This window comes from Vanessa atalanta, chromosome 14 (assembly GCF_905147765.1).
Source record: "Vanessa atalanta chromosome 14, ilVanAtal1.2, whole genome shotgun sequence".
In the NCBI taxonomy this organism is placed as follows: domain Eukaryota; kingdom Metazoa; phylum Arthropoda; class Insecta; order Lepidoptera; family Nymphalidae; genus Vanessa; species Vanessa atalanta.
The window spans coordinates 1,434,910-1,447,794 of NC_061884.1; the positions used below are offsets into that span (position 1 = coordinate 1,434,910).

Consider the following 12,885-nt stretch of genomic DNA (forward strand, 5'->3'; position numbering starts at 1 on the left):
TGGAACGGCATTTCTACTCTCTTGTGACTTTCCAATCGTGAGAGATCAGGGACAGAACGACTTGACATGCTTTCCAGGAATGTAAATACTATCATCAGCTTAAATTCTTCGTGGTAGGGTTTTGTGCTGTGTTTTCTCATTATATATTTTACGGTCAATCAACAATACTTAGTATTGTTGTGTTCCGGTTTGAAGGGTGAGTTAACCAATGTAACTACAGGCACAAGGGACATAACATCTTAGCTCCCAAGGTTGGTGGTGCATAGGTGATGTAAGTTATAGTTAGTATTTTTTACAGCACTGTCTATGGGCAGTGGTGACTGCTTACCATCAGGGGGCCCATTTGCCCGTACGCCAACTTATATCATAAAAAACCACTGTACTCTTGATAAATTATTGACTGAAAAATCTAATAATCCTTATTATAAAAACCCAAGTCGGATTGAACTTTGGGCATCGAGTTTTGTATTACGTTACTAGACCTTAGTGACAGTTCAACCTTCACATAATTACATCTGCAGTTTATTAGATAGAATTTGTGTAGGTGTTTAAGCATTTTTTAATGTACATTTATTTTAATGGATAACGATTTTGCGCAGCTGGTCAAAGAACACATGTGTACCCAACAGCTGATCGAATATAACGAAACGATACAAACAATAACAGACTTTATTTTACAATCAATTGAATACATATTTGTATGACGGGTATTTTATAAATATCGAAATTTGCGATCAGAGGGGTCCTAACTCACCCTAAGTTTTGATCGTAAATTGGAATAATTAGTCGGCCACAGATCTCTGGCGTCGATAATGGCACGTGTCTAAAAATAAAGAGTTTTATGTATATGTACATATAAAGTATAACTGGATCTACTCTGCGTGTATACTTTTGATTTTGAAAGCATATCTTCAAATATACAATTGTCTTAGTACGCATAACGTGTTGATCTTTGGATGGGTTTAATTAAAATATATAAGTAGTTTTAGTTTAAGCTCAGGGTCGACACATGTTATACTTCTTGTCATGGGAATTTAATCCACATGGGGTCAACCGTTCTTTCATATTCCATGTCCACGAGAACAAAATCGCTGGCATTTATTAAAATTATAAAATTTTTCATCTCAATTCTGTTAATACATCATTAACCATTAATTTATACAAATCTATCACAATTTTAATGCAGGTTTCAAAATTATATAATAAAAATAACAAAATCAAACAATATCTTTTTTTTTACAAATTACACAATACAAAAATGTGCACATTGACCTTATCAGCAACCAACATTTTACATTTTGAATGTGTACTATTGAGGTAATGTTACAAACAGAATGGGGATTCTGATATTATAATTTAACCGTTTGTACTTCTTAACGGAGCCACAAACCCATTGAGACTAGAGAGTGACAGGTTACCTTTATGCAAGAGGACGCAAGAGTTTGAAGACATAGATAGTTTCTAACCGTTATATTAAACGTAGTCTGTGACTCTCTGATACTCTAGTTATTTCTACTATTAGATCAGTTAGTTTCGCGTTCATTAAATTGGTATGAAACGTAGGGATGGTCACTTTTTTTAAAAGAAGAACAGGATTAGTTATCTTCTTTCTTCACAACTCGTAAAACGGATACACTGAAAAAATTATTTATCATTTTATTGAGACGTGATTTTTGATGTTTGCTTGTCAAACATTATTCTGTAAGCTGATATATAATTGTAATTCAAGTGTAAAAATTGCTTTAATGCTTTTAATTGCATACAACGCATACAATTTACAAAGTTCAATCGTAGGAAAATTACCAGGCGTAAACAGGCTAGTTTGCATAACGTAATCGCGACCTACAACACCAAAAAGTATTCGGAATGCAAGAAAAACTTAATGATGTTCGTAACGCGCAAACGCCTTTAACTGGTGATTATATTGAATTCCTCTTATGTTTTAAACACTTCGAAGGGCAATTATTAGTCATTCAGTAAAAACTTCAATATCAAATTACCTACAAAAATATATGCATTGATTATCAAAATTTACTTTATTCAAGTAGGCTCTTATAAGCACATCTTAATCATCATTTTTTTTATTTAATTTCAAAACGCAACTCTATTTTATTTGAAATATCGTCAATTTATTTAAATAGAATATTCAGCGCAATGTTTTCGTTACACGTATATGTCAATGCTATTTCTTTATCAGTGCTTGAGCGGCTAGATTTCCAGCTTCGTGGCCAAAAACGGCTATTTGTATTAAAGTTAATTTGGCAATGTTCTAACTCCGGACTCACCCTCTTGCTAGCTCTTCCCCTCCTTTTAGTCTCGCGTGCGGTTCTGTATAAATTTTGCTGCATTATGCAGATTATGTTGCTTGTATGTTTTGTGTTTATCTATAGTAATATTATAAATGCGAAAGTTTGTCTGTCTGTTGTTCTTTCTCGGCAAACTACTGAACCGAATTTAATGAGATTTGCTATGAATAAAGCTTGGCTACTTTGTATGCCTAACAAGTGGCGACTAACTAATAAAACGCGGTCGAAGCCGCGGCCGACAACTAGTGAAAACATAAAATTGACTGATATTAACATAAAAGAATATATTAATAACAAGCAAATATTTATTCTAAATTTTTTCAAACAATCAGCATTTCTCTTTTAAAACATTTTTTTTTAAATTGCAAAGATGCTACACAACATTATCCGAAATTTAAATTGCCATTATTTTATTTGTTCTGTACCTATGTATGTTAGCAATAAAAAGTTTTCTTTATTTTTTTTCCCCTTAAATGCAAGTCACATTTTAAACAAAAAGTTTATCATAAAACGAACTCCGAAACACGATATATTCCGTAATGTTCAACTCATATTTTACCGGAGTAATTTGTGAAAATGTGGCGGCAATCAACGTCACTCTCGCCGTGGCTTATATGACGACATTGCATACATTTTAATCTATATATTTTATATAAACCCGTTCCGATACAGACTTCGCACTGTTAATTTAATTTCATAACTTTCTTTTTTTTTTTAAATGATCGAAGATAGTAGACGAGTGCATTCGCAAAGTGACAGTCTCCGTATTTTCCAATAAGCTCTTAAATATTACAAACAGTAAAAAAAGCAATATAATTCGACAAATTTAGACTGTATCTCGGCAGTTTAGATTGTTAGTACAACGAGTGCTCTCCATCCTAGTAAGGTTATGTCTTTGAAAAAAATATGTATATCAGATTCACTGTGCAATATTATAAAACACATTAAAATTTCATGTTTCTTGCATCTTTAAAACTTAGATTTCATACTGAATCAGCTCGTTTAATCGTGATTATCGGTGAAGTCGGTATAATAAGTGAATTTTGTTACCAAATAATTACTTATTAATATACTAGTCTTCGATCATTAAAAACACCATTAAAAATAAATCGATACGAACTTTTTTAAAAGAATTCTTTGTCTCTTGTAAGAATTAAAGAGGATTTCTAAGACTATTTGTAAGTCAAAATGGCGTTCGCCTCTTTCAATATCCCATCAGCGGGAGTCTGCGGGATGACAGGAAGCTTTCAACTGATTGAAACAGAAAGGGTGCCACGGGACGCCGTCGCAAAGGGATGCCTATTTCCGAGCGCTACCTATCAGGGCCACTATCCACATAAATAAATCTCTCGCCAGCACGGATTTAAAAATGTTGTTTAATTTACCAGAAAACTATTAGTCGCGATTTAATATTTTACCAATTGACTTTAAATCAGAATTCAACCACGATAGAGGCTAAAAGTAGGTAAGGAATTTTGTACAGAATCATAATAAGTATAGTAGCTTTTAGCCATGATAGTGAGAATGGATCTTTTATTGGATTAAACTTCACTTGTATCATTAACATTTAGATACACAGATAGACGATGAAAACAGAAACTCTTTTAAAAGTCTTTAAGAGTGTACACACTTCCAATTTCCAGATTGCGGGCTGTAATTGAGAATTTTTAGATAGAAAAACCCAATTACTTTTTATCGGACCGACCTGCGGTTCGAACTTTTGATATGCGGCTTTATATCTAGCTACTAGACCAACGAGGCAGTCAACTTAGACGTGTGATACACGTTAAAATTTATTGCAGTTCGCAACGCTACTTCAGTGGTATGCAAGGTTTATTACGTTATAGAATACATGTGTTTAGTATCGTTACTTATGAGACAAGCCTCCAGTACTTAGGATGGAATTCCGTATATTACTGGGTAATATAAAAAAAAATCTTTATACAGTACAAAGGTTCTGTTAAAAATAAGGTTATATTGGCATTAATATGAAATAAAAATTAAATACTTTAAGAATATTAGCAACTTTAAAATTTTTTTTTTTTTTTTTTTTTTTTTTTTTTTTTTTTTTTTTTTTTTTTTTTTTTTTTTTTTTTTTTTTATGTCATAAGGTGGCAAACGAGCAGGAGGCTCACCTGATGGAAAGTGACTACCACCGCCCATGGACATCTGCAACACCGGGGGGCTTGCAGGTGCGTTGCCGGCCTTTCAGGAAAGAGTACGCTCTTTTCTTGAAGGTTCCCAAGTCGTATCGGTTCGGAAAAACCGCCGGCGAAAGCTGGTTCCACAGAGTGGTTGTGCGAGGCAGAAAATGTCTTAAAAATCGCGCTGTTGTGGATTTTCGGACATCTAGGTGGTGCGGGTGATATTTGGAATTTTGACGAGATGTCCGAAGGTGAAATTCAGCAGCCGGGATTAATTCGAACAATTCCTCGGAACATTCCCCGTGATAAATTCTGTAGAAGATGCAGAGCGATCCAACATCTCTACGCAAAGCCAAAGGATCAAGCAGATCGGAAAGGGCTTGATCGTCGATAATTCGAGCCGCTCTACGTTGGATACGGTCAAATGGAAGGAGCTGGTACTGGGGAGCACCCGCCCAGAGGTGAGAGCAGTATTCCATGTGAGGCCGAATTTGCGCCTTGTATAGTCTTAGACGATGGGCCGACGTGAAATACTGTCTTGCCTTGCTGAGCACACCCAGCTTTTTTGATGCCAATTTGGCTTTGCCTTCCAATTGACCGCGGAACTGAACGAGAGTCGAAACATCAACGCCAAGTATTCCGATACTAGCTGTAGCGGCTAACGGAATGTTCTCGAATCGTGGAGATACGACAAATGGTGTTTTTTTAGCAGTTAACGCGCAAACTTGCGTCTTTTTGGGGTTGAAGTGAACTAGGTTTAGCCGACCCCAGTTCGAGACTTTGTTTAACGAAGACTCGATTTCAGATACAAGTTTGTTCCGGTTTTCTTCGACGTTTTCCCGAGAAATATTAGCACGGCCGGTGTATGAGGTGTCTACGGTGCTGTCGTCTGCATAGCAATGAATGTTACTGATTTGCAACAAGTCATTGATATGCAGAAGAAACAGAGTGGGTGATAGAACGCAGCCTTGTGGAACACCAGCATTGACGAATTTTAAGTCAGAGCATGCACCGTCGACAACGACCTTGATGCTCCGATCTGCCAAAAAACTGGTAATCCAATTGCATAATTTCCCGGGAAGCCCATAGGAAGGAAGCTTCGAAAGAAGCGCTTTGTGCCACACGCGATCGAAGGCCTTCGCTATGTCCAGACTGGCTGCTAATGCCTCCCCTTTGCTCTCAACTGCTTCCGCCCATCTATGAGTAAGGTAAACTAGAAGATCACCGGCTGAGCGACCCCGACGGAAACCGTACTGGCGGTCGCTAATCAGCTGGTACTCCTCTAGGTACCGCAGGAGCTGGCAGTTTATAATGGACTCCATTACCTTGGAGAACAAGGAGGTGATGGCTATAGGCCTATAATTGGACGGGTCTGAGCGGTTGCCCTTTTTAGGGATCGGATGCACCAAAGCAGTCTTCCAGGAGTTCGGGACGACGCCGAATGCATAGGATTGCCGGAAAAGACGCGTTAAGACCGGCGCCAACTCGGGAGCACAAGTCCGTAGCACGATTGGAGGGATGCCATCGGGTCCACTCGACTTATGAATATCCAAGGAAAGAAGTGCTTTACGAACTGCACTTTGCCGGAATTTAACCTCCGGCATCGTGGTATCACACCGCGGGATTGTTGGTGGTGACTTTCCTCGGTCATCCAGAGTCGAGTTCGCTGCGAAGAGAGAGCCTAAAAGATCAGCCTTCTCCTTCGCTGTATGGGCCAATGACTCACCGTCCTTGTGCAGAGATGGTAAGGAAGGCTGACAGAAATTCCCTAAGACAGCCTTGGCGAGAGACCAGAACGCACGTGTTCCTGAAGGGAGGCGCACCAGTCTCTCGCCAATTCTGCCAATGTACTCCGTCTTCGCCTTAGCAATCACGTTTTTGAAGGACCTAGAGGCAGAGTTATATTCCTTTCTGATTGCGCTGGTATTTACATCACGAGACGCTGATGCGTTAGCCCAGTCTTGGTAGCGTTCCCATTTTCTGCGTGAAGCCGTTTTGCAGAAACGATCAAACCAGGGCTGGGACTTGCCACCGATGGGGACCGCAGAATACGGAATGAATAGTTCCATACCCTGAAGTACCACATCGGCAACAGAGTCAGCAACAACACTCGGATCATCCGGCGAGAAACAAACCTGCCCCCATGGGTAGGATGCAAAGAAGGACCGCATCCCATCCCAATCTGCTGACCTGTAGTGCCACACTCGGCGGCAGCCCACGAAACGAGGTCGTGAGTAACGCGCAACCGGCACTGTACTTCGGACGAGACAGTGGTCCGACGAGCCCAGAGGGGGTTCGACGACGACGACGGTTGTGGCTACTCACATTTAATATTAATTTTGCCATTATGTGTAAATGCACTTAGCACCAATTATTAGGGTTGCATTTAGTCTCTATATTATAACTATTTGTATACATGGATAGGGAGCATACTTTTATAGTTTTCTATGAATATAAAATTAATTGTGAAATGTTTTTGAAACTGATTTGAGCACTATTGCATTATAAATAACAACTGTTTAAAAAATAATTACAAGGTTCAAATAGAAATGTAATTAAAATAAGTAACATGTCAAGAGGTCAGACAATAGTGCAACACAAATATTGCATACATTTTAAATTTGATTAATATCCCTGTGTGGGAGTAGCATTATTTAAAAGCTCACGTGGGCTGAACAATATGACAGCATTGCATAAGTCTTACTTGACATTGTAGATGTGGATATACTTGCCTTCAAACAAGCTTATATATATAAATAGTACAATCTTTGGAATATTTAAACTCTAAATGTGATTCCACATTTATTTTTACTTTCTTTTTACATGTCAATAAAATTACACAATGTTATGAATGCTCTATCCATGGAGGTTGAATGAAGATTATGAAGGGTACTGTTTTCCATTTTTATGCCAAAAAACTTGTAGTTATTTTAAGTAGCAATCATGACAAGAGTCATAGACAAAACGATGGAATCAAATTCAGAGACATAACACAAATATTCTCATGTAAGTTCTGTAATGAGTTTTAAATTATAAGTAAAAATTTATCTCATTCTATATAATATTAATAAATCATACGATAAAAAAAAATCTTATCTATTAAATTTATTACTTTATACAAAAATTAACAAATTATTTAATCATTTTTTGTGAGCATTTAAGTTGATTAATGTTTATTATGCAAAATATAGATATGGCAGGTTTAACACTAATATAAAGTTAATTAGGATTTTATATTAAATGTCATTTAAAGTCAAGCAAACATAAGTGTCTTAAATGTTTATAGTGTAAAGTTACATTTTGTAATTTTAAGTTAAAGTTCTACATCTAAGTTTAACGGAATATATATACAAAATAAATGTGAGAAAAGAAATTTTTTTCTACTAATTATTAGATATATATTAGGTGAACACTTAAATTTAATATTCCCTAACTTAGAAGTGTGTTCGGTACCTATTAAATATTTAAAGTATGTTGTTTCTATAACCAAACCAAGTGTTTAATGTAAAAGAATGTTAGCCTCGAGTATGTACTAAGAGATATTGACAATGAATGTTATCTGTGGATAATTATCAGTAAGGAATGCACCATTTCCCGGCTGATAACACTAAGTGGGCTATGACCTTTAATGATAAAAGTTCTCAAGGACCTTTACCGCTAAATATTAATAGGTCAATGACATTAGAGGCTTGGTTGTAAACTAAAAAGTTTTTTATGATTAAAAGTATTTAATTTAATATTCTTAGTTATTTCCTGCCTAACAAGAATAGTAATAATGTTTAATACTTGAAAGATAAGTGGCATGATCGGTGTTACAAATTTAATGAGTTTCTTTAATATAATATTGATACTTACCATTGGAACTTTTCAGATCTCGATGAATAAGCGAAATAGGTGCGTCGACATGAAGATAGGCCATCCCTCGCGCCACCTGGATCGCCCAATCTACGAGGATCCCAGGCCGAATCTTGCGGCCTGACAGCACTCTATTCAGAGGACCTCCACGCGCGTATTCCATCACCAAACACAAATTGGGCTCCTCTAAGCACACACCCTTTAGAGACACTATATTATCATGTTGCAACATCCAAAACAGTTTCGCCTCTTGCAACACACTCTCTTTTATCACTTCGATATCTTCGTTCGCGTCCTGGCGCGCTGCTTTCACCGCCACGACTTCGTCGTTCCAGTAACCGCGATACACTTTACCGAAGCCGCCCACCCCGATCACTTCTTCCAGTTTCAGCTCAGAAAATGATACTCGGGGCGGGTCGACATCTCCTATCACCGACGTGACCGCCAGGGGGTCGTCGTCGGTAACATACACGGCGGGGAAGATGCCAACGCGATCGCCGATTTTCCCAGTCCACCAGCCCTCGTCCCCCGATATGTTAGCATCCTTCGACAGGACTTCGACGATCTCACCTCGACGCAAGGAGAGCTCGTCCTCTCCTTGCGCTATGTAGTCGTAAACGGCGGTAAACAGAGGGAGCGGCGGGCGATCTTCCTCAGCCGCCATAGCCGCGCGGCCGGCCGCTGGCCGCGGCGGCATCACCCCGGCCGGGCCATCGCGCTCCGCCTCGCTCAGGCGCCGCGACACCGCTGTGACCTCCGCCCACCACCGTACATAACTACCACAGTCCACAACGTTTGGTTATGATCACCGTATTATTCCGCCATCTTTGTTTTTCACATCGATCATGGCGGTGTGTAGAAGCGTTTATCACGAATCCACTTGGTCGTTCGCGCGGTCGCAGTGATCGTTATCGTAATGTTAATATTAATGTCAGACTTGCTGCAATGATGTTAATTATTCTCCATTCATCTATCACTTTATTCGATAGACGGACGAAATGACAACCATACCACAGCGAAGTCAGTGACAAACTGTCATATGATGTTACCATAATATTCTTACAATACTGACATATTATTTGTTTGTGAAAAATATGATTGTTTAATTTTTATTTGATTAATTTTAAAATATATTATTAACTGACTTTTATTGACGACACTTTGTACACATAATATTTTTAATACTCGTCGTAAATGATATTCTTTAGCTGCAACTATAATGAACTGTTTCATTACATTTCTCACAGATGGAGCTATCGTCTTAGAAATTCTGCTACTGGCGTGAATGGTGCAACACGATTTGAGGATTTGTCACGCCATCTAGTATACGGTTAACACGTTGACGGACAGTACTCTCTCACATGTTATGGTTGCTGAGACAGTACTATTTTTCATACATTGCCCATAGGCGTAGCGTCACAGCGCAACTATTAGAATAACACATGATATGACAGAACGGATATAGACGTGAACGTCATAAGGCGTTCTGTCACATAGGTTATGTATTTTTGTAGATATATGACAGTACGTTCTGAGGCGTAAACGTCTATATCCGTAGTGTCATATTTTATATGCCCTAAGTATATGCTTTGTGCACTTACGCCCTCAGGCGTCTATGTCTATGTGATAGTAAAAAATAAAAGAAAGCTTTCATCAGTCAAAATTAAGTTTTATTTATTACAAATATTAAAACAATCACAGTTATTGCAATGGCATACAATTTTTATAAACTAAATGTATATAAATCTTCTCAAAAATCAACATAATTATATTTAAATCAGTCTTACATTTTGTACGTAAGGAACGTGATATCACAATCAGTTTCATAATCTAAAAATCAGTGTAATTATTCATTATTGTCAATACTATTATGGTAAGATTCGAAACATGGTGGACACAATGGGGGTTTATCGGGGCATCCTTTACAGCGATAGCTCGTTTCCTTTCGAATATTTTTTTTAGTACAAACTTTGCACTTTAGGAAAGCAAACTTTTTTGCTGTACCAGGTCTAGATAAAATTTGTTCTGGCCAATGACCAGTTGTGATATTTTCAGTACCAGAAATATTGACTGCCTGTGGAGCAGATGATGTGCTTGGTCGGAATCGTCTGTTATCATAAATGCTGCTTTGATTGACCATGTCTTTTCCTTTGATATTTCGATCATGAATCCCAATCATCACCTTGATCAGTTCCTCTCGATAGTTAATATAATGATACGAAGAGGCGTTGTTTTTCTTATATTTTTTATATAGAAAGTAAGCATTCCATACCGCAATATCTAGCAAGTGAAACAATACCTTTTTGTACCACCTTATAGTTTTTCGGGGGCATGAGTAATAAGATATCATTTGATCGGACCTATCAATGCCAGACATGTACCTGTTATAAAGTTCCACTTCTGCGGGTTTCTGTCTTCTCTTGCCAAATCTGTTACTCACTTCCACAATCGAAGGATGTTGGCCAGTGGTAATCATCATTACTGGACGTTTATCTTTCCACTTTGAAACGTAAACTTTATTCTTACGTGCCCATACGTGCTCACCTCTCTTCAGCTTTTTCTTTACAATATATACAGGATTTTCTCTACGATTTGCCCGCAAGGTTCCAGTGCAGTGGGTCTTCAAATCAATCAGTTTCTGTGATAAATTCACAGAATTATAGTAGTTATCCATAAAAAGATGATGACCATGTAGCAAATACGGACGCATTAATCGCAATACGAGTTTTTCTGTCTTAGACCCATTTTCACCCAAGTTTTGCTCAGGTGCTTCTTTACCTGAATACATTTTCATATTTAGCACATAGCCATCAGACGTGGTGAGTTCATAAAATTTGATGCCATAGCGAGCCTTTTTCGACTTGATGTATTGACGAAAGTGCAAACGACCTCGAAACAGTAGAAGCGACTCATCCAATGATAGTTCTTTTCCAGCATTGTAAATTTTACGAAAGTTTAGAGTCATCATATCAATAAATTTTACAACCTTATTTTCTCCTTTGGCTTCCAATTCCGATGCATAAAGGCAGCGTAGGATTTGCTCATATCTTCGTCCTGACATTATGTAACTAAATATGGGGTGATAATATAGTGGATCGGATAATGAAAAAAGTTTTCTTTGTTTAGGACATTTTATATGACCTTTGAGTAGGCTAAGTCCAAGAAATTTCATAATCTCTTCAGAAGTGACTTCACGGTATGCCATTTTGCGGCTATGTCTGGTGTGAGGTCTATTACTATTGCATAAAGCATTCCCATAACTATTAGTACAGTTTACCAGGTATTCTATATAATTTTGCGGAAATGCAAGGTAGAAAAAATCAAGAACTCCGTTCATGTCATCAACATTTACGGTTATACCACATTGAGAGCTATCAAAATTGAAATCTGGTATTTCGGCAATTGTGTGAGACCATGATTCATTTGCAAGAGGTATGTCTGATACCCTAGGACTCGTATTGTTAGGGTTCGGTTGATCAGAGGTGACTTGATCCACATTAGTGTTCTCTTCGTCATTTACAAACACACCAGGTACCAATGGAGCAGGTTCTTGGTTTACAGAGATCTCAGAACTTTGTATAATGTGATTACTAAGTTCATCAAGGTCATCTGTATCACTAGATGAATAGTATGTAGACTCACCAGAGGATACTGCAGCTGTTCTATGTTGTTTGTGTCTCATTTGTGATGCCTGAGCTTCACCCTCGGAACTCGAAGATACTTCACCAGATGGTTGAAAATCGGCATCGGATCCGAATTCTCCATCATCTTCAAAGGGGTCATGACTAGATTCAGAAGTTAAAGCAGCGTCAAATAGGTCCTGAATCCGCTTTTGTTCTTTTTCATATGAATCGCGGGAAGCCATCTGCAAAAATATTAGTTTACAATGTATTACAACTAAATGGTATTGAAAACATACATTAGCAACATAAATAAGTTATTTGCATATACAAATATACTAGTTTTAGTATTTTATATTCATAAAACAATAAAATTACGTTAAAAACAAACAATGCTTACGTTCGGAAAAAATAATTGCGCGCGAAATCACGTAACGACCTGTCGGCGCATCGCCGTGGCGCAGTACTAAACAAAATGTATGAAAACACGACGGCTATGGGCGTAGTGTGTGTGAGGGCGGTGCAGAAAAAATGTGGATGTGTGTGTGCAGGTACTTTCTTTGAACAGATTTTTAAACATTGTGTGGTGACAGTACAAACTCTAAAATATATCTTCGGTGACAGTACAACATGCCCTTCCTTATGAATGCCTGTAAAATTTCACGTCTTATGACGTACTGTGTTTAAACTAGTCAAAAAATCGACGTCGAAGGGCGTACTGTCGTATTACTTCTGACTGGCTTGACGCCTACAGGCAGTACTGTCCGTCAACGTGTTAACAAATTTGAGACGTTGTAATCTAAAATTATTTTGTTTTTTTTTAATTGTTCATCTTTCTTTTCTTGTATAGAGCTATGTCAGAAATTAAGCCACATTAAATATTATCAATATTTTTTAGATAATTATTGCTAAATAAAAAAAAATACAATTTGAACAGTTATTTCAACCTCATAGTCAAGA

The 12,885-nt window shown here is 37.6% G+C and overlaps 1 protein-coding gene across 3 annotated transcripts in view; it reads right to left on the bottom strand.

The window, feature by feature from the left end:
* Nucleotides 1–9,326, bottom strand: part of LOC125068893 (mitogen-activated protein kinase kinase kinase 9-like) — a 54,855-nt gene extending 45,529 nt beyond the window's left edge. For all 3 annotated transcript variants that reach the window (XM_047678259.1, XM_047678258.1, XM_047678257.1), the window contains exon 1: nucleotides 8,306–9,326. In XM_047678259.1, the coding sequence (XP_047534215.1) occupies nucleotides 8,306–9,002 (697 nt within the window). In that variant the 5' untranslated portion in view covers nucleotides 9,003–9,326. The remainder of the gene's footprint in view (nucleotides 1–8,305) is intronic.
* Nucleotides 9,327–12,885: the final 3,559 nt, after the last annotated feature.